The sequence below is a fragment of the Trifolium pratense genome, linkage group LG6, assembly GCF_020283565.1.
Source record: "Trifolium pratense cultivar HEN17-A07 linkage group LG6, ARS_RC_1.1, whole genome shotgun sequence".
In the NCBI taxonomy this organism is placed as follows: domain Eukaryota; kingdom Viridiplantae; phylum Streptophyta; class Magnoliopsida; order Fabales; family Fabaceae; genus Trifolium; species Trifolium pratense.
In genome coordinates this window covers 20,868,263-20,890,687 of record NC_060064.1, presented here as the reverse complement: position 1 = coordinate 20,890,687, position 22,425 = coordinate 20,868,263, and the positions used below count along the sequence as shown (strand labels likewise).

General features: G+C 33.7%; 3 protein-coding genes and 1 non-coding gene across 6 annotated transcripts; 2 read left to right on the top strand and 2 right to left on the bottom strand.

The window, feature by feature from the left end:
- Positions 1-1,238: 1,238 nt before the first annotated feature.
- Positions 1,239-10,054, bottom strand: LOC123892640. 2 transcript variants are annotated; one of them, XM_045942484.1, is made up of 24 exons: positions 9,813-10,054; positions 9,573-9,706; positions 8,745-8,829; positions 8,532-8,585; positions 8,214-8,305; positions 7,990-8,093; positions 7,128-7,203; positions 6,108-6,561; positions 5,692-6,030; positions 5,405-5,611; positions 5,067-5,165; positions 4,906-4,978; positions 4,630-4,757; positions 4,228-4,513; positions 3,722-3,963; positions 3,504-3,628; positions 3,305-3,422; positions 3,144-3,199; positions 2,947-3,040; positions 2,667-2,859; positions 2,463-2,534; positions 2,276-2,385; positions 2,120-2,182; positions 1,239-1,483 (listed from the first exon to the last, which is right to left on the bottom strand). In XM_045942484.1, exons 1-24 carry the CDS (start codon positions 9,858-9,860, stop codon positions 1,376-1,378), a joined length of 3,360 nt encoding a protein of 1,119 aa, XP_045798440.1. In that variant the 5' UTR covers positions 9,861-10,054; the 3' UTR covers positions 1,239-1,375. The 2 variants fall into 2 exon arrangements, 1 of the variants encoding a protein (XP_045798440.1); XR_006803233.1 differs by lacking the exons at positions 1,239-1,483; positions 2,120-2,182; positions 2,276-2,385 and having other exon boundaries at positions 2,667-2,863; positions 2,950-3,040; positions 9,813-9,992.
- Positions 10,055-10,109: 55 nt separating this feature from the next.
- On the top strand, positions 10,110-10,182 carry TRNAA-AGC. Its single transcript has one exon. It is a non-coding gene; the product is annotated as a tRNA-Ala (tRNA).
- Positions 10,183-14,188: 4,006 nt separating this feature from the next.
- On the top strand, positions 14,189-19,642 carry LOC123892642 (acyl-coenzyme A oxidase 4, peroxisomal-like). Its single transcript, XM_045942489.1, has 13 exons — positions 14,189-14,389; positions 14,550-14,651; positions 14,905-15,011; positions 15,377-15,454; positions 15,541-15,664; positions 15,771-15,844; positions 15,925-15,984; positions 16,081-16,190; positions 16,875-17,034; positions 17,467-17,543; positions 17,702-17,873; positions 18,426-18,518; positions 19,269-19,642. The coding sequence occupies exons 1-13, from the start codon at positions 14,371-14,373 to the stop codon at positions 19,392-19,394; spliced, it is 1,302 nt and encodes a 433-aa protein (XP_045798445.1). The 5' UTR covers positions 14,189-14,370; the 3' UTR covers positions 19,395-19,642.
- Positions 19,430-21,222, bottom strand: LOC123892644 (protein ZW2-like). Of its 2 annotated transcripts, none has more exons than XM_045942491.1 (2): positions 20,260-21,222; positions 19,430-19,691 (listed from the first exon to the last, which is right to left on the bottom strand). In XM_045942491.1, exon 1 carries the CDS (start codon positions 20,979-20,981, stop codon positions 20,286-20,288), a length of 696 nt encoding a protein of 231 aa, XP_045798447.1. In that variant the 5' UTR covers positions 20,982-21,222; the 3' UTR covers positions 19,430-19,691; positions 20,260-20,285. The 2 variants fall into 2 exon arrangements, with proteins under 2 accessions (XP_045798447.1, XP_045798446.1); XM_045942490.1 differs by lacking the exon at positions 19,430-19,691 and adding an exon at positions 19,902-20,081 and having other exon boundaries at positions 20,260-21,210.
- Between the last annotated feature and the right edge of the window lie 1,203 nt (positions 21,223-22,425).

Here is a 22,425-nt window from a genome sequence, read left to right as displayed (position 1 = left end):
AAAAACGCTTATATTTTATTAGAGAAAAAAGAATATGCACTGACAGTGTAAAATAATTTTATACTATCAACCAATACCAACCATCTTTTCCGCCACATCACTCAACTTTCTTATTGGTTGTCAGTGTAAAATTAATTTACACTGACGGTGTGTAGTCTTTAAACTCATTTTATTAGTTCATAATTTTATTAGTTTTTTTTTCGTTAAGTTAAGAGTATTAAAAATGTACTAATTTCTAATATTTGTTTTTATATACTAGCGGGTCAGGTGTCTGTCTGTGTCTAACTTATGTTCCAAAAAAAGACATATCTTATGTTTTTGTGAATTTGTTAATAAAAGATTTTTGTTGCTAAAAAAAAATGTGTCTTAAGTTAATTATGGTAAGTTTGTTATTGATATATTTTTGTTAAACTCAAATCTACCATTGATATATTGTTAAAATATTCAATGGCTTGGATTTATGAGTGGATAACTTTTCTACCAACTACTTTGTTAATTTATACTTATTTATGAATGAACCCTTGGACTATTATAATCCTTATCTTAATTTTCATAAGATAAGGATTGGTTTAGCTTGAAACTCGGCTCGAGTTTGACACGAACTCTTTTTTCAGCTCGAATTCGGCTCGTTCAAAGTTCACGAACAATTCAGTTCATTTTCAGCTTGAATTCAACACAATTTTTCCTAGCTAGGTTGAATTAGTCGAGCTGAGTCAAAAATTCGCGAACAACTCTATTTAACTTATTGGATCTAAATCACATAATTTAAAATTAAAAAATTTTAAACTCCATTTTAACAAATGTTTAATGAAAAATTTCACTAAACTTGATGAGAAAAGTGTTAAGCTTATAATAATTAATGCTAAGTATGTTGTTGCTTTTATATACATGATGATAGTTCTCAATTTGTTTTATCATAATTTCTCTCTTTGTAGGCTAAATATTCTTTAATATAATATATACAATCGAGATAGTTCATAAACCAAACGAGTTGAACTATATATAGTTTATGTTCGGCTCATTTATATAACGAATTTTATTTTTAACTTAAGTTCGGTTCATTTGGTTCATGAACCAAGTTTAACGAGTCAATAATCGAACTTCGAACTATCCACGAGTTGGTCCGGTTCATTGCCAGCCCTGGTCATCAGTTTATATTAAACTCTTAAAAGATTCAAATTATGATTACTTTAAGTGCTTCTTCAAAAATTTATATGCCAAAAAAAGAAAGAAGATAATGCTACAAAAGGGGAGAAAATCTCATAACTCAAGGTAACAAAAACATAACCAACATCCACAAATATATAACACAATATACAAGACAATAAATACACACAATTCATAAGTATATTATTTTCACTATTTTTGTATATGTCTATATTTGCCACCATTTTCTCCTTTCCATGGTCTTGACAAGCTCATTTGCTAATGATGCAAAATTTTCAGCTCCATTTTGCAGGTCTGCCGTGCGTTGGCTTATTCTCTGAATCAAATTGAGCATCAAAAGTGCAGTTTAGCGCCATTTAGACTCACAGTAATGATAATTTCAAACGCAACAATTTGATGACCTTATGTACTATCCATGATTATCACTCAATAACTTAATTGAAGAAACAAACAGTAGCTAAGACTTTTGGAAGAATTTATTTGAACTTATCTTACGACATAAACACTTAAGTGTTTGAAATATCTTATAGAAATACTCCCTTCGATCTCATATATAAGCAAAGATTCCTTTTTCAGGTCCATTGAATAACTGATGTATCTGACCATATTCAATGGACCTGAAAAAGAATCTTAGCTTATATGAGACCAGAAGGAGTGGTTTATTATGTATCTATAAGTTGTTTTGAACATATTCCATAAGCTACTCTAGATAGCTTATTTTTATAATCTGTTTTCAGCAAATGCAATGGATACCCTAATTCCCACTTTGATTGTAGAAATAGTTTAAACATAAGCTCTTAAGTTGTATTATCCAAACACCGCCTTAGTGCGTCATATTCTTTTTATCTGTGTTTTTCATGATTGTTTTGAAGAACTATGTGCAACAATTTTTTCACAAAAACTAAGCAAATTGGCATATTTCTATAGATGCGTATATCGGATAAATTTCTACCTCCAATTTTTCCTGCCTCTCCATAAGCTTGTTTCTTGTTTGAGCGGCAACCGAAGCAGCATCCTGAAATCAACCAATAGGTATATTATTATATATTTTTCTCGTTTAAATCAATAGAGTATGAAAAGAGAGAAAGGAGAAACAGCTTAGCATTACCCCAGTTTTTCTGTAAGCAGCCATAATCTCTTCCGGTGTTCTAACTCTTGGCTTTACATCATCATTAGTCCCACCATGAAATAATTTATCCCTATCATTTTGCAACTTATCTGCAAGCAAAAGGAAGAAAATATTACTAATCTTTGTAATTAAAATATGATACAAATTTCGAAAGCAATTCATTTACCTTTCTGTTTGTTTTTAACATCGGGAGATGAAGTAGATGCTGTAGTTTTAGGCTCATCTATTTGAATGTCATCTGAACCAAAATAGAGCATGTTTTGAGGTTTCCATTTGAGAAATCGAAGTGCAAAAGTATTTAAATTATTATAAAAATAAAAAATTATACAAAAAAGAACGGAAAAAATGAAAATGCAGTTTAGCAGTAAACCTATATCAAGCTCCACTTCTTTTTCATCGGTCACTACTGACACTGCTGGAAGCGATTCGGGCAAGGAAGGCTTGAAAAAAATGTCTTCCAAATGACCGAAATTGGAGGTTGAAATTTTAGTCATATTTGCATGAGAGATTTTTCCTGCTTTCAATCCTTTGACGATACCCCCTAGAATCCCCGGCACACTTGTCTGTAACAAAATAGTTACGCTAATTAAACTGTTTTCTACTGTGGAAACAATAGGATACAGAATAAGACATGTCAAAGAAACTAAAACCTGTTTTTTCTTCTGATTTGAAGAGAATGTAAACGCAGCGTCAGCAGCAGCTGCAAGAACTATATCGTGAAGACAAGGCAAACGCTCCAGACTCCTAAAACAAAATCAAATTGTTTGCTCAATCTTTTCTTCCTTGTAACCATATTTTAACTGGTAGTCTACATTGTTAACTCTTCATTACAGAATAACAAACATACCTAAATTCCTTTTCGCTAGCTAGTAATGAGATGAATGCCAATTCAGAACCATTAGCCTGCAAGGTATCAACATAAGATAGGCGCTACGAACACCAAAAAGTGCATGTAGATAAAGAAATGGAATTTTTCACAAATTTGCAAGTTTTTGGAGAGTATTTTACCAGCACAATCTGTCCATTATCATCAGAACACATGGTTTTATCCATGTTCACTTTATAATTCCACCTTAAAATCGTTAATAAAGAACTTTCTGTCACCAGTTCCAAATCTGGTAATGATCTGTACATAAAGGACAAAACTGACAAGTTTAGTATTGCAAAGTGAGTTTAATTTTCTAGAATCCATATTGTTTTATTTCACCTTATTTCAAATGTTCCAGTCTGGAGCAATGATAGAATTCCACAAAATTTATCATCTTTCTTCAAAATTGTAGTCCAATAGCAAGGTTTCAAATGTTCCACTTTTCGAATCAATTTTTTGTTTCCCTGTAAGAATATACCATATAAATCAAATTCATTTGCAATAAGACTTGCAATGTGAATATAAATATTACATGAACTGATAATGGAGTACAGGACCTGTATCAATGTTTTTGCGGACAACAAGTGCAATGAATTTTCACAGCAAAGCAGGACAAGTGGATACAAAAGGATTTCCCCGGAGTGTGTGGTTTCTGAAGACGAAAGTTCAGCCTCTGATGAATTTAACCTAGTTGAGCTACTTTCTTGCATAGGCTCTTCAGGATGAGCACCAGAAGTACTCTTCAAGGGTTCCTCCTGCTGCTTTTCATTTGACGCTTCGGAGGTTGAGATGCTATCATCTGGAGAACAAAAATTTCTTAGAATCTATGAAGCACTGACATAGACACGGCACTGATATTGACACATTGACACCGGTAATAATGTGAGAAAATGGAAGTAAGTGAATATAGCCACATCACATGTGTTGGTATCGTGTCAGTGTCGCCGACACGTGTCGGACACCTGACAACCCTTTAATATAAAGTGTTAGTGCTACATAGCTTAGAATTTTCAATGATATGCAAGAGCAATAAAACTGAATCCATATTGTGTTTTGTACTTGCCTATAACATACATTGAAATTGCAGTTGATTCCTTCATATGAAACGGCCGGCTAGAGATCATTTTACCAGTTTCACCGTCAACTACATTAATTTTTCCACTTCTGGATAAGATAAATAGTATCTCTTCAAGAGATTTGCCTGAAGGTGTTTCTGGTTTCTTTGGACTATTTACAGCACTTTCAAAACATGGTTGTTTCCAAACCATTGAAGTAATTGGTGAGCTTGAGTTAGGTACACCGTCAATCAAGAACAAAACCGACAACGATTTCATATCGCAGACTGCAACCTGGAAAGGAGCAATGTATTCAAGATTAATCAGTTGAAATTTTTTGACATGTCTACTTATGATCGAATTTGCTAACAAAAAAGGAAATGTCAGTTAACTAGTCAGATGATACCCACACGACCACTTAAAAATCCAATAGCAAGTTTGGTTCCAGAATTTGCAAAAGATAATGCTTGTACTGGAAAACCGACAAGAGAAAAAACAGCACTGCAATGAGGTCCTTTTGCTTGTGGAGAATCATGGACTGCATACAAATTTATCAATATAAGTCACGGTAAAATTTTCATTTTAACACACAGATATCATGGTTTTGGAAATATCATGATAGAGGGGGGGAAAAAGAACTCGAATGAAGAAGGTAGCGTTCTACAATGACTGACAGAATACATCACCTTCATTTTTTGTTTCTGTAACAAGCTTGGTTTTTTTCTCATCAGAGCAGTCTTTAAGGTCATAAATGCGAACCTACAAAAGACATCAAAGCCAAGGATTAAGTATAGGATAATAACGCATTGCCTCAGAATAGAGTAACCAATTAAGAAAGATTTCTGACAAGACCACATTCATTGCCCACAGCCAGAAGTAAGGAAGCGGAACAAAATTCCAATTTTGTCACTGGAGCATTTGATCCAGACACTTTTACACCAATAACCTACAAAACAGAGGAGGTTGGTGAAAAAATAAAGTAAGAGTTTAATTTTGATACACTGTCAAAGTAAAGGGTTTTATACCGTCAATAAATCACAACTAATCACATGTGTGACTTTATAAGTAATTATGATTAAATTAAACGTTTTTAAAGATCTAACGATTACGATTGAATGACTGTATAAAAAATATTTACGCCGACAGTGTATATGAATTAAATCAAAAACATTGTGGAATTCATACCTCTCCTTCTATGTAGCAAATATAAGACAAGATGGGATGTGTGGCATCACACATGAGGACAGATCCATTAGAATAACCAACAAAATAAACTCTCTCAATCGCAGCACCTTTAACTGTGGACAAGTGGCTAGGAACACCCCCAGTTAACGGCCAATTTGAAGAAGAAGCTGAACCAGGTGCTGAGCTAGTTTTCAGAACTGAGGCTACCTAAGATAAACAAAATAAGAAGTTGAAAAACCACAATACGAACAAAGATGAGAAAAAATTACTGGCAGACAAAAAATCACCTCAGCTAGAGTTTTCGATGAGTTTAACTGACTCGGCAACTTGATAAGTTTTGCAACAGTCAAAGATGGATTAGCCATAGGTATTAGTACCGGAAACTCCTGCGCAGATACAGATGCTGTCCTATTCTGCTGAGACGTTAACGCAGACAAGCTGGCATTATCATAATAGTGTATTTGTCCAGGGTTTGTCAGTACAAAAAGCTCATCTTTGCTACTCAAATCCCTTGCTCCTAGACTTGGCAATAAAATCAAATCAGCAAAAGTGCCATTAAGTGTGAGGTCTGCGCGACCGATGCATCTTAATGATTCCATCCCAGATGACCATTCAAGAGTTAAAACCTGTAATGAAGAGACGCGTTAAAGTTTAGGGGGACCAATAAAGACAAACTAAGAAAAATCAATAACAAATAACTCACGGTCAAAACTTCTTCCGATCCAATTTCATCACCACCATAGACAAACAACTGACCAGTGAAGTCGTTATGAGATTTTTGACTATTGGACCACTGCAAGACAATGACGGGGATTCTTCTTTCTGCATTGGACAGTTGTAGCCTAACAACATTTTTAGATGAAGTGGTTTGTTGACCTTTGGAAGGTGCTGCAGATAACAAGTTCCAAAAAAGGATATCTCCGTCTAAGTATCCAACAGCAAGAATGGACCCATCAGAAGATGCCCAACAAAGAGCACTTATCTCTTTGTCGCCCATATTTTGTTCTAAAATATCAGCTGGAAGATTAGTGTTCGTTTCAGTAGAGTTACCATCCCCGTCTTTCAATTGAAGATCCTTTCCACCACCAAGGAACACAATTTTAGCTTCAGAAACATCCCAAAGAATTAGTAGTCCATCTTGAAACGCAATCAACAATCTGCAAAAATAAAAAAAAAATACAGAATTCATTAGTCATCAAATTGAAAGTGATGAGTATCAGTTTAGGGTTGCGTCTCTCAATAGGCTCTAATACTATGTTGAAAGAGGGAAAACAAGAGAGACATGTAGAGATAGAGATATGATCGCGTCAAATGCTGATGAAAACATTTACCGGCTTGAAATATATTCATCCATCATTCATTCAGAGTTCAAAGATTTAAATATGAATATGACAGAATATACTTATTGCTTATCAAATAATGTATCAGTGTTTCTTAGAACAATATTCAGCCATGCCAATGACAAACTACACACACTCATTGATTTTCAAGGTTGGCTCTGCAATTTCATCAAATCTAAGAAATAATTTAAAATAATAAACATGGCAAGAAAATTACAAATATGAATGTTAACCAAATAAGTTATATCCGGAAATCTGATTTTATGAAATCGAGCTCTTCAATTGGCATTGCTTTGGTAAATATCAATAAGTAACTATCAAGTCATACTTCCAAGGGCAAAGAAGTAGACTTAAAAAATCTCAGTGAATGACTTATATCTTGCCTGTTCCCAGAAGAATAAGGTTGCGTAAGAATTCCGACAATTGGTTGATCGTTGGACTCTGGAAACCCGGCAGCTTCTATCAAAAGGAACAAAACAATGGCAATGAGTATTTCTGAACACAGAAAACAAAACATTTTTACACATAGAAGCATAGATATGAATAAGAAATTTGGACATAGTAATTACATAATATGTATATTGTATTGGGTCTCAACATTACTGATATGTGTTGTCAACCGCGGTCAATCATATATTGCGGAAAATAGTGGTATTTTCAAACTCCTGTATCCTACAATGCTATAGCCACTATTTAAAAACACTTTTCATTATGTGTATGGCAGAACAATAACTATTTGTTCAAATTTTGCTATGCTATAGTCACTATTTGACAACACTGCGAGAAAAGGAGTTGAAACTAAAGGCTATGTAAGGAGAAATAAAGGGAGGGGTAGAGATCAGTAGTGAGAGCGGAGAAAAAGTAAGTAATAAAAGAAAATTCAATTGTGAGCCCAAATCACAAGTGGCCTCTAAGCATAACTGAATGACAGCTGGCAGCACAAAAATGCCGACGAAGATTGCGGGTGCATAGGGTCATACAAAGGAGAACAGCATTTCAGGAAAAGTTTATGGTTATTGGCCATGGAGAAAATTGATTATTGCGGTCTCTGAATATCTTTTTCTATCTACAATACTATTGTTTTTGTGCTTTCCCAAGTTCTCGGTGAACTTTAGTTCCCATCGAAGTGTCTGTTTGAACATTTATGACTAGTTCAAAAGATCAACGGATTTCATGTATGACTTTACAGAAAGCAAGATATGTATTAATTATTAATCATTGTCACAACATAAAACGAGAAATTACCCCTTAGAAATTTTGCCGATAAATGATTTGATGACTTTGAAAGTTGTCCTTCCTCAGCGTCAAACTTTATCACAGAAAACAAGCCATGCTCATCTCCAACATAACTGCACATTATAATAGAGTAGTAATGTTAATAATCATGTAATCATAACCATTTGCAAATAACTTGTAGGAACAAGAGTTAAACATACAGATATACTAAATTATATATTTCACTAACATACATGAAACGTGAGCCACTAATTACAGAGAAAGCGGTAATATTGGATTCCCATTGTAACGAACAAATAAGGCTCCGATTCTCAAGATTCCAAACCTGCAAAAAAAAAAAATAACAAGGACTAGGTGAATGGTTTCTATTTAGCCATATAAATCACAAACTATAATGAGCAAGGAAATCAAAGTCAATTGCTTTTGTGATATCAACCATAATTTGATGTACTCAAATTGTTCATTCAATTATAAATGTAATAATGATTCTTTCAAAAATTTACGATGGACTGGGAAAAAGACAAAAATGAAATCTAGAAAAAGAAATTTACCTGGATATCATTATCATTTAAGACCCCAACTAAATACCCCTGGTTTTGTAGGAACTGCAAGCGCCAAACAAATCCGAACATCAATATTACATTCATATAGAAGCAATTACATTTATCACAAGCTTAGCTAGCTAATATTTTGATAACTTGCTTGATAGAAAATTCCAGAACAACTAACTCTAAATCCATATGAGAAGTGCAAATGCAACCTACCTCCAAGTATTTGTAAGGAAGTTGCTTAGAAGAAATCAAAAGTCCTTCAATATTATCACCGCCAATCACCTTAAGTCTTCCATCCCTACCATTAAACTAAGCAATATTAGTAACTAAATCACCGACAACCTATTATACCATGCATTTTATCGTTATAAATAACTCCTGATATATGCCTTGTTTTCGGTACATCACCAAATTATAAGAATCAAACATTATGGTAAAAATTACAACAATATCTGCCTAATCATGAACCTATGAAGCACTGACAGAGACACAAACACGTCAACACCGGTAAAAATTGAAAAGTAAACACATATGTTGTCAGTTATACATTCCCTTAACAGATTTCTTGCAGCTTATAATGTTCAAATACGTGTTTATAACCGAAAGAATCAGAAAATGACTCAATACTGCAAAAAAATCTCAGCACCACCCAAAAACTAGAAAAACCTACTCTACTCACTAACAGAACCAAAGCCATCATGGATAATTAGAATAACCCAAGATACCATTTTTCCAAAATTTCTAAGTCTATTCTAACTAACTAACATTTGTTTCATTCAATTAGAGCATTTCAGAATGCAATCACTAAACAACTATAGTATACAAAATTATAAAAACAACAACTTTAAATTACTTATCAATTGTCAAGAACAATTAGGATATAGGATAACACAAGATTATAAGCAACTACTGTATAATAAATGGAAAAATGAGTAAAACTATTGTAGCTCACATCACATGCATTGTAATACTAATACACCAAAATCATAAACAATAACAGAATCAACCAATCAATGAGAGAAAGATAGAGAATGAACTGACAAAGTCCCAATAGCCAAAAGTCTCTGAATAGGGTCAAAAGCGAGAAGTGAAGAAGAAGATGGAATGCCATAGTGAATCACAATTCTTGGATCCAATTCACTTTGTTGTAAACTACCTTGCTGCAGCAACTTGTGCTGAAAAACAAAAAATAACAACAACCCAAAATCAAAAAGAATCAAAATTTGAAAATCAAAATCGAAAATAACAACAACCCAGAAAGAAAAACAGGATTTTTCTTACGTTTAAATGGTGTTGGACAGCTTTGTGTAACAATTTTTTGGCAAACATGGTTTTTTGATGATGATGTTGTTGTTGTCGTAGGTTGTTGTGTTTAAGAATAATAATATGGTATGGTTTGTTGGACTGATTATTCGATGCTTAATCGATTATAATTCAATTTTTGAATTAAAAGAGATGAAAAACTTTGTATTTTGTAGCTCATCTGCGAGTCAATGGAGTAGTTATTTATTTGACATTTTCTTATTTTAATTTAAATATTATATTTATATTTAATTAATGAGAAGTAAACAACAATATGGGGATGTAGCTCAGATGGTAGAGCGCTCGCTTAGCATGCGAGAGGTACGGGGATCGATACCCCGCATCTCCACCTTTAGTTTTTTTATTGTTATCTCTCTCTTTGCGAAGCATAGTTGAAGGAAGCTATACAGTATAACAATTTTTCTTGACAGAAGCTACTTGTATGGTACAGTAATTAATACTAACTATTTTTTCCATACATGCATGTGTGATCTAAAATCTTTTTTATTTTTGCTTTGAAGGAAGTCAAGCTTCTCAGTTCTCACCACAAATATTTCTTATGATTTATCAACAATCAAATGGTTTTTTTATTGAATAAATATAGGATAATTTTTTGAATAAACCAATGAATATATTAAAAAAATATAAGGTATGTCAAAAAGAATTGCAAAACGAAAAGAGTTACAATCAGAAAGCCCTGAGAAAAAAAAATATATATATAAACTCGAAAACTAAGAGTGTCTCGAGTAGGGTGATCGTGGTGCGGTTTGGTTTGGGTTTGAACATAAAAGTTATCCTAATCGCGAGATAAAAATGTATGCGGTTCGGTTGATTTTTAAAAAGTCATCCAAACCAAACCAATGTGGATTGGTTCGGTTGGTGCAGTTTACGGCGTTTCAGTACCGAACAATTTTAAACATCCAAAAAAGAAACTTGAAGTTCCAAAATAACATTGTAGTATCAATAAAAATTGTTTATTCAAAATAACATTATAGTATCTTACAATTTTAAATATCCAAAAAATACTTGAATTTCCAAAATAACATCACAATACCGATAAAAGTTGTTTATCTAAAATAACATTACAACACCAAAATAACATTACAGTACAAAAAATAAAAAAAACTTCGAAGTTTCATTAATTTGGTCGACCGACTTGGTAATTGAGCTATGTATATTAGAATATAAATATATAATAGTAACTTAATGCGGTTTTTACGGTATTCGCGGTTTTTGCGATTTTTACGGTTTGCGGTTCAGTAAGAAAGTCACCCAAATACATCTAAACCAAATGCAGTTCTTGCGGTTTTCTGTTTGGTTTGGTTCGGTTTTCTGTTTTACTTTTCGATTGGTTCGGATACGATCACCCCTAATCTCAAGCAAGCAGAAGGATTAATCCATCATTGATTTAAATGAAAACGTAAGTCTTTTTTACAGGCTTTCAACCACCACTAGGACAAAACTTTAATTTTATTTAACAGACACTCCTTGGAACAATCAATTATTCATTTCCTTCTTAATTAGCCAACAACAAACCACGTTAAAAACTTGGCCGATCATCCTTACCCAAACAAAAAAGAATCGTGAAGTTGAAGAGATGGATAATAGCATTGTCAGGAAAGACCAAATACACTCCCAACAAATTATACACATCATACCAAATAGCGCCAAAAAAACTCACATTCAAAAAATAAATTCTTAGCACTTCCAGGTTTTCCAGACCCCCAAGCATGTCATCGAGTCCGCGTTAATAACATCACAGCGAAACAAATTATCCTTTGTCGGCAACCGATTATCATCAAACAAGTGCCACACAAAGAGAGAGGTTTTACTAGGCACCAACTCGTTCCAAATTAATCTCTGGTCCACCAATGGTTCTACCGGAATCTAATGAGTCAACCAATAACACACCCCACTAATCGAGTAGCCATTAGTTGGATCTAGATTCCATCGCCAACGATCATCTAAATTTACCTGTAAATCAATATTAACAAACAAAAAAGAACACTCCTCCACCTTCCCCTCTTCCCAAGCAAAGTGTCTCCTCTGCCATTGTCGACCCTCCCTACCTACACCCCAACCTAGCCTTCTCGTCTCAGCCACCGGCACATCCTTGTTAATCGATAACGAAAATAACATGTTAAACCTCACCTTAAAAGAACCTCCCTCCAACCAATTGTCCTTCTAAAATAAAGTATGTTCTCCATTTCTCACCACTCTGCTAATATTAGCATCCAAATACAAAAATCTTTGTTGAACCTCCCTCCAACGAGGATTCCCACCAATCGGCAAACCCAAATACAAAAAAGGATACGACCAATCTTACAGTTCAACACAAAAGCAGCATCCACCAGCCAAGACTCCTCCACATTCGCCCCCATCAAGGAACTCTTATGAAAATTAATTCTAAGGTCAGACATCAATTCAAAAAGAATCAATATTGCTTTCAAAGTTCTAACATTTGCCCAACTCTTCTTGCCCAAAATCAAAGTGTCATCAGCAAACTAAAGATAAGAAATATTGTATTGAGACTCTGAGATTGCACCGAATTTGTAACCTGAAAATAAACCAGTATCAAACGCAGTCTTCAACATCACATGCAACCCTTCAACAATAATTAAAAAAAGAAATTGTGACAAGGACCACCTTGTCACAAGCCCCGCCTTAACTGGAACTCATATGTCGGACACACTGTACTAATACATTCCATCATCCACCTTCTCCATTTTCCTGAAAACCCATTTTATTCATCACTACATCCAAATAGCTTCATTCCACATGCTTTTTCAAAATCCACTTTAAATAAAGATATTGGATAATTATACCGAATAAAAGGTAAACGTACAATAATATTATGATTGAATAGTGTTTTACCCAAGATAATGCGAATTTTGGTTTACCTCCTGTAATATTTGTTTTGCGATTCCAACCTTATAATATGAAGATTCTATCATTTTAGTCTCTCACTTAATATATTGAATTATGATTTGACATAAATAATGACATGTCATACTAAATGAAGGGGATAAACTGAAATTCACTAATATTACAGAGATAAAATAATATTTAATCCAAACAGTTATAAGTCACTATATTCAATGAGAGACTAAAATGACAAAATCTTAACATTACATATTTGGAATCACAAAAAAATAAAAATTACATGAAGATAAAGTGAAGTTTGCTAAATGCTAGAGAATGTGAAAAGTCAAGTTTTGCATCAGCAAAGACCTGACACGACCATGTGGAATCTCAACATGGTTGTGCCAGGCAAGTCAGAGAGCACATCCTACGTGCAGAAGCCTGACATGGCCGTGTGGGAGTTAGACACTATCGTGTCATCACCAACTCAGCTGGTTTTCAATTTTTGTCTTTCATTTCCCTTTTAAATGTCCTTCATTTGTAGTAAGATATCAATGAATGAGGATAGCTACAAAAATCAGATACTCTATAAATATGACCTTGTATCATTGTAAAAGTCATTCTCTCCATATTGTAAACGCTTTCAAATTCAATAAAGTTCTTTTTAGTTTAGTCTCGTGTTTTATCATATTTTTCTTTGAGTTGTTGCTGCTCGTGGCCAAGTGTGAGTAGTTCACTTCTATCTTAGTGTCATGGAGAATAGTTTATAGCATGCTCCCTTGATCGTGACTTTTATTGATTAAGATTTCCAACAAGGTGTATCATAAGCTACACGAGTAAAGCTTAATTTATCATAGGGCATGAAGGTGAAGGTCCGAGAGAAGAAGTTGTATGTTCAGATCATAGATTATAACAATGCGTAATGTGTTAATGAGTATTTTAGCAATTATACTAAAATCGTCAAGTAATAAAATAGTAAATAACGGGAATGAATTCTCTCAAGTGTAATTTACACTTGAGAGAATAAAGTGTGGTTTGTTACCATTGATCAAGAGAGAGAAACATATAAAACTTTAGAGAAAGTGAATTTAGATGGTGTTAGATTACATTTTATTTTCTCAAGTGTAAATCACACATCAGAGAATCCATTCCAATAAATAACATCGACTCAACAGAGATTGCTTACTCAACAATTCAATTAAAATAGAAAATGACATATACCAAAATAATTATTTTTTAAGTCGTTTGAAAACTCTTATATTGAATTTAATCGAAGACAAAGAAAATGAGGTAATACATGCACTAATAAAAATAGTCACTTCTATCAGTAGCTGTGATATTTTATTGACATATTGACATGTATTATCCATCTGATTATTAATAAAATGCTATAAATATCCTTTGATAAAAGGAAAAAAATGGTATGAACTTATTTATGCCAAAATTAGTCTAATCCTAATACTCACAAGCAACAAACATATTATCTTTGTCGTCACTTTAAAAAGGAAAAATAATTAATAGACGTGGAAGATATATACGACATACAGTGTCGTGTAGTCATATTTATTGTCCGTGTTTTCTTTTTCTTCTTCTTGATCATCATCATCAATTTCACTTTTCCCAATACAAACCAACCCAAATCGCTTCATTTCACCCTTTCTCTTCTTCCACCACCATGACTCGTTCCAATCCAGGTTTCTTTCTTTCACTCCAATTTCCTTCTGATCTCTTCAATATATAATATAATATCCTATAATTTGTTATTGTATTTCCACACCCTTTTATTTATTATTAAACTATATCATCTTGTTTTGTTGCTAATAATAATTGTATATTGTGATGATTTTGTTACAGATGATAAGAATGGAAAGATGCCTTCATATTTTAATTTGCCACCACTTGATGTCTCTTTGGCATTTCCACAAGCAACTCCAGCCTCTACTTTTCCTCCTTGTGGTAACTACCTAATAACATCATCACATATGCTTGCATGTTTATGTTCATTCATACATTGGTACAGATAAAATTTGACCATCTCTTGTTCCTTTGAGCATAGCTCAATTTGATCTTTATACTCTTAACCTTAGTATGTGCTTAACTTTACATGATTTTTGGGGGTAAAGTAAATTATATGGCGAAACAAGATATATGCTTGGGTTTGGAGGATTGACTTGCATTTTGTATTTGTGTTGATTATTGGTAAGTGCAGCTTCAGATTATTTTCAATATGATGACTTGTTGAAACCGGAGGAGAAGGCCATTAGGTTGAAAGTGAGAGCGTGTATGGAAAAAGAAATTGCTCCCATAATGACCAAGGCAAGCTTCTTTTGTTTCTTTTTCTTCTGGTTTTTACTGTTTTAATGTATTCAAAGTAAGTATATATTTTGGTGCTTTGCGAGTATATTTACAATTGGTAATTTGGTTATGATGCATATTAAAATGGTCCTCTCAAAGATGCTTCTTTGAGGGACCTGATTGTATATTAATTCACGTGTTCGTGTGCGTGTGTTTGCTTGTGACTGTGTGTGTGCTGACAAATGAAAGACCAATATTTTCTTTGATGTTTGTATCTTTTGGGATGGAGAGTGAAGGAGATTAGTATATATAGTGTATAGTATATTGAAGATTCTGTAATGATGTTACCTCTCCTCTTACACTTAATCTCGTGTTTTTTTTTACAGTATTGGGAGAAAGCCGAATTCCCATTTCATGCTATTCCAAAGCTTGCTGAACTGGGTATTTCTGGTGGCACAATCAAGGTTCGCTATTTACGTATTTCCGTTATATTTTGTCTTAGGTCTAAGACATTTCAAAGAGTTTTTAGCTAGTTGTGATTGATTCTCAGGGTTATGGTTGTCCTGGACTTTCAATAACTGGAAGTGCTATTGCTACGGCAGAAGTTGCTAGAGTTGATGCAAGTTGTTCAACTTTCATTTTAGTTCATTCATCCTTGGCAATGCTCACTATTGGTAATATCTATATTTGTTAATGATAAATCTTTGAATTGTAATTGTTTTGCTAATAATTATTCATAGTTCCTGACATGTTATATCTTTGATTGACCACAAAGTATAGCATTGTGTGGGTCTGAAGCTCAGAAGCAAAAGTATCTACCTTCGTTGGCACAGCTAAAAACTATAGCTTGTTGGGTAAATTACCTTCCTTAGATTTGAGTATTTTTTGTAATTTTCTGAGGTCACAACTTCTCAAAGAGTTTTTGTTTTATTAGGCTTTGACTGAACCTGACTATGGAAGTGATGCCAGTGCTTTGAAGACCATAGCAACTAAGGTATAGTGTCTTATTTGTCTTTCTAATGAGACATACTTCACTGTGATCCATTGTTCCATTGTTGAATAATGTAGTCCTTTTCATTGAAAATATCAGGTGGAAGGTGGTTGGATTCTTGAGGGCCAAAAGCGGTGGATAGGAAACAGTACATTTGCTGATTTGTTGGTTATCTTCGCCAGGAATACCTCAACAAATCAAATAAATGGGTATGTGATATGTGTAGTTAGTCCTGTCATTGTTATATCCATATATATAGGCATGCTTATATGTGAACTATTAGCATTCTATTTCATCTAAAGCCGGAGATCCGACTATCCGTGAAATTTCATAGACTCTCCTGTACTCTTCCCTAACCCAAAATAAAATAGAAACGTGAGAATGAATGTCATAATTAACATAGATGTGAATGTTTGGTCTTTGATAAGTGAAGTTTTACCTATTTATGCTCATTACCTGGCTAGAACTTCACAAATCAACTAGAAGATAAGTTTCTCTCTTTCTATACTTTTGGGTGCACGTATCGTATTAAGAATATAGCCTGGGAAAACAAATCACGAAACATTTTAGGTCCTGTTTTGGCTCGAGAGTGTTTGTTTTTTTGTGTTTTTTCTTCTATTTGCACTAATAATGAATAAAATGAAACTATGCTTTTACTGTTTTCATTGTTTCCTGTTAAAATGGTCCAAACTACAAACGGATGTGGACATAATGTGACATTTTTTAGTAATGAGTAATGACTAGTGAAAATATGAAATGAATGTAACCATTACAATGCTAGATTTTTTTTTGCTTATGTATTTCTTTTAAGCGTTGTATTTTGTTGATGCGTTTATGCCCTGCTTCACAAGTACTCAATGTATTTCCATTTTTTTATATACATATTATTTCAGATATATCGTAAAAAAGGATGCACCTGGTTTAACTGTCACAAAAATAGAGAATAAAATTGGACTTAGAATCGTACAAAATGGTGACATTGTTATGAAGAAAGTTTTTGTCCCTGATGAGGACAGAATAGAAGGAGTAAATTCTTTTCAGGATACAAACAAGGTAACATTTATGTGGTACTTTTCTCTTGTTATTCATATAATAATTGTATGGTTTCAACATTTCAACAGCCAATGACTATTAAAAATTTGGTTCATATAATTTCTATTATTTGATGATGAAGTAGTAGAGCATATACCTGTGTCCTCTTTTAGAGCCAAATGCCATGCCTTTGTAAGCTTCTGCAAGTCTTAGGCTATGAACAAGATCAACATTTGTCTGGTTCTACGGTTAACAGTGCACTAGAATGCTAATGCTGGTTTTTCCTTAGTGGAACGTTTTATTTGTAAATATTGTCACATTTGCTTATGAAAATAAGAACAGCATAATTTCCTTCTTTCCTTCTCTTGGAGATTATATGCATTCTTTACTAGTAATTTTGTCTTTCTTCTGTAAATTACACCTGGCTTATTTGTTTTAGTTATCTTTAAACAGGTACTTGCTGTTTCACGTGTGATGGTTGCTTGGCAACCTATTGGTATATCAATGGGCATCTATGATATGTGTCACAGGTATGTCCTTAGTTAAACAGCACACTTAAAAGAGCGGAACGATAAGAAATAATCGAAGTAACGATACTAATATTTGTCATTAAGAAAATAGCATGCTTATATAATACTTCAACTAAAGCTTTCATTGCATATCATTCTGAATTGTATGTGATTTAAAGGTACCTAAAGGAGAGGAAACAATTTGGAGCACCATTAGCATCTTTCCAAATCAACCAGCAGAAACTTGTTCAAATGCTCAGCAATGTTCAAGCAATGATTCTTGTTGGTTGGCGTCTATGCAAGTTGTATGAAAGTGGTAAAATGACCCCTGGTCATGCTAGCTTAGGGAAGGTAATTAGTAATAATTTACTCACACCCGTATTCACCCAGTGTTGTCATATAGCGGCGTCATAGCATAGTAGAATTCGGACAAACAAACTGCTATTCATTCCGCGATACGCCATTTAGTACTTAGTGTTGTACTGCGCGGTAGCGAAATTTGAACAAATTTCTATTCCACAAGATCTTCAATGGCCAGCATTGTAATCACCCGCCCCTGCAAAATAAGACATGACCACCTAGTAATAAAAATTCTAGGTGGTCCTAGTAAAAATAAAATAAAATTCTAAGTGGTCTACTTTTTTTTTTTGGATATTAACTCTCTGGTTCTCAGAGGAATAGAGCTCCTGTAATTCATAGTGAGGCCGTGAGGTAAGTAAAACTTGACTAAGAATTGTTCCCACCAAAAATCGAACTCGAGTTCTCTCGAACAATTCGTCCTAAGAGGAACTCATTAACCACTTAAGTCTAATTTGTCCTAAGTGGTCTACTTTGTTATTACTATTAATTTCACTTAATTTATTGTGGTAGGTAACTGATAATAAATTGTCAATATTTTTACAGTCATGGATCACCTTGAGGGCAAGAGAAACAGCTGCTTTGGGGAGAGAATTGCTTGGAGGAAATGGAATTTTGTCTGATTTTCTAGTGGCTAAGGTTCTTATCATGCCTACTTATTTAATGTTTATTTGGTTCAACCTCCATTCTAATCTATAGATTTAATTGTGGTAATGTATAATTGTTTTTAGCAAGATATTATAATTCCAAAGCCCTCACCAAAAGTAAAAACTCCAAGGTCCAAGAATGAATTTTATCAAATTGAGTGGATACTCATAGTATATAGCCCCTGCATGAAATTTATGATAACAATAAATGAGGTTTTTGGATAAGGATGGAATTGTGGGCCAATTGCATCATAATGATTATCTCATATCCATTCAAACTGCCCAACTTCCTCTTCACACCAAGACCTATGAACCTACCTCATGCTATCTACTTATGGCTTTACTTGATTTGTTGGTGAAGGCTTTTAGTAGGGTATGATTAAATTGGATTTGATCAAGAACAAGCTTGCATAATTAAATTGGATTTGATCAAGTACAAGCTTGCAGAATATGACTACCAGTGCCACTAGACATCCTTAGTGCCTCTATACTTTAGAAGTGATAATCACATTTTTTAGCACTGAGAATAGGTTTATGTAATTACATGTGTTACATTGAACACTTCTTTTAATCAGAAGTGTCTGTTATCGCTTTTAGTCGCATTTAATCAGAAGTGTCGTGCTAAATGTAATTACATGTGTCAGTGTTCGAACACGCTTTTAATCAGAAGTGTCTGTGCAGGTTTAATATTGGATATTTTGTTATCTGACATTTTTTCTACTGTACTTCTCTAACTTTGCAGGCATTTTGTGACTTAGAACCTATCTACACCTACGAAGGCACGTATGAAATCAATACTTTGGTCACAGGAAGAGAAGTTACTGGTTTTGCCAGCTTTAAGCCAGCTACACAAAGAAGTAAAATGTGAAAATCTATAAGTGTTCCTCTAAAAACAGAAGCATATTTTGTAATCTAGTACCAAAAACAGAAGCATTCAATAATTCCAATAACAGTTGTAAAATGTTTGGATAGGTTACACAAAACAGTGAAATAAAAGAAGTAATGATATTAGATATTCTTGAAGTCTACATCTCTTTTTCTTTTGTTGGTAAATGCTATGAAGAACAAGCTTCTTGATCACATTTTTTCCACTTTATATATCTGCTTCATTTTCAATGCTTGAGACTTCTGCTTTGGTATTTCTGCACCTTCTTTCCCCCTTTTGCTGTGTGAAGAATGAACCATGTGTTGAGGAAAGCATATAAAATACACCTGTTATGATGCAAATGTCCAAATGCACTGGAAATTGAAAATATGATTCTTTTTAAGGTCCCACATCATATGCATCTAAGTTCTTCTTCACTCACAAACATGTCTTAACATCACAAAAGAAAAAACATCTACTAAGTAAATATGATACTATAATATTAATATAATAAGAAATAAATAATTAAATCAGAGGCAGTTGTTTGAGTGAAGATCAGATCATCCTGGTGTGCCTGTCACTCTTTCTTTGGAAAGTGATATTCTAGCTTCCTGATAAAGCATGCATTGCATGACCTGATCTTGCTCATCAAGGATGCTCATCAAGGAAACAACATCAGGGGTAGATAACCTGAATGCACACTAATCAATGCACATCATCACCATCATCACTGCTTAGGCCTATCTATTACACAACTCAAACTATATTTTAAAAAGTATATATAATATAATATATATATATATATATAAAGAAAGACATGAAGGAAAGAAAAAAGGGAAAGGAGAAGGAGAATGAAAACCAAAACCACCTTACAGAAAATTCCAATGATTCAATTCAACCTTGGTTTTCACTCTGAGCATCCTTATCCAAACCCAAAGACCTGATCTTGAGTTGAAGCTGAGCCACAGCAACAAAAAAGTTGAGAACCTGAGCTGGTTTCAACATCTGCACAACTCTCAAAGCTGTCTCAGTCCTCAAAGTATCAGCATTTGTTACCAGATTCTCCAATGTTTCCTTCACTGTACTTGGAACTGTACCTTCCTCTGCCATGAATGACCTACTCAAACACACTCTTCCATGGCTTCTAATCATGTCAACAAGTGGTAGACCTGCCATACTCTCATGAACCTTAGCCAATTCATCATTGAGTTCTCTCTCCTTCATCTTTGTCTCTTGTTTGAGTTCACTCAACCTCTGCCTCTGATCCTCTGACAAATCCTCCAAAGTTTTGTTCACAAGTTGAAATGTAAGTCCTGGTTTGAACCCTGCTACCCAAAGAAAGGCTCTTTCCAATGAACTAAACCATGGTGGTGAGAAAAGAAGGAGAATATTTTGATGGGCTATCTTTGATTTCTCTTCATAGTATTGTCCATAGTGATAGAGTACCCTGTTTAACAAATTCCTTCTATCAGAATCATCCAACTCTTGTTGCTGTTGTTGAGCTGAGAGAAGCTCATCAAGATAGTTTCTTTGACGAATAATCCATCCATGGAGAAATTCATCAAATGCAGCAACATTTGCATCAGTCATCTATGTATTGTGATTTATGAGAAACAGAGCAAAACAGAGAAGGAAAATGAAGAAGAATATGAGAGTGTTTTTTGGTGGAGTTTACAATTGGGTTATTGGAAATATGATTTTTATGCAAAAGGGTATGAGAAAATGTTGATTTTCTTAGAAGGAAAGTATTGGTAATGGTGGTGTGGTGAATAGGAAGAAAGGTTAATGAAAACAGAGTCATATTTGGATGAAAACAGAGTTAAGCGGTGTTGAGTTAAAGAAAAAACAGAGGATAATTTGTAGACTTAAAAATAAATGCTTATTTGCGAGTGGTTTTCGGTGAAATTTGTCAGCACGTGGTTTTTTTTAAAAAAATTCTTAATAGTTAAGAAATTAAGGGTAGATGGGATGAGAACTGTTGGTTGAGGATTTTGATGAGTTGTGGGGTTGGTTTCTTCATGTGAAGGGTAGTAGTAGTCAATTATGATAGTGTGTGTGTTGTGTTGGTATTTGAGATATTTTTATTTTGGGTTTGGATTTATTTTATATAGTTGGCATTGGATTAATGAGGTTGACACATGCTAAAATGGCATGGTGCCGTCCTTGTTTACACTATTGATTTCATGCCAAGTAAGAGAGAGAAGTTGAGATATGGAGCCAAGTAAGAGAGAGAGAAGTTGAGATAAATGTGCTTTGAGAAAAAGATTTTCTATCTGCTTTGTGTGAGGAAAAATAATTGGTTAGTCACAAATATTTGAACATTTACGAGCGTTTAATCTGCTAAAAACTAATGAATTAGACCGAATTACTTTTGTTCATCAAACATCATACAACATAAACTTTTTTCAATATCTTAAATGTTTATTTTATGTTGTTCTCTCTTATATTATTATGTATTATTCTGTTCGGTATTTATATTTTACAGATTAAAGTAACCTTAATTTTTTTGGTCAAACTAAAGTATCATTAATTTGATCACACATAATTATTTTAAAAATATATAATTTAATCATGTGTGTAACCAAATTGAGTTTCTAAATTGAACGACCATGTAAATATTCCTCTCGTGTGAGAGGTGCATATAAATGGAGTGCAGCTTTGCTCCTTTTAGGGAGGTTCCTTTTATTCTACGATGCCTTCTAAAGAGTATTTGTTACTTGGAACATGCTAACTCCTAAGAGCACATTCAAAAGCAATTGAATTGGGATCGAGCATCCTTGTATTCATTTGAATTTGAATGAATGAATTCTTTGTATATACTCCCTACCTATGACCTTTAACTATAAGTAAATTTTAACATTTTAGATTCATTTGATAACTAATTCTTGTATTTATTTGAGGGTGTCTTCATAATGATTTTATCTTGTGCTCAGTTGGTTGTATTGAAGTGAAGAATATTCACCATTTATTCTTTTGAATTGTCCTGTCTTTGGTGCGGCCTGGAGTGACATTATTTCTCGGTTAGGGGTTCCAT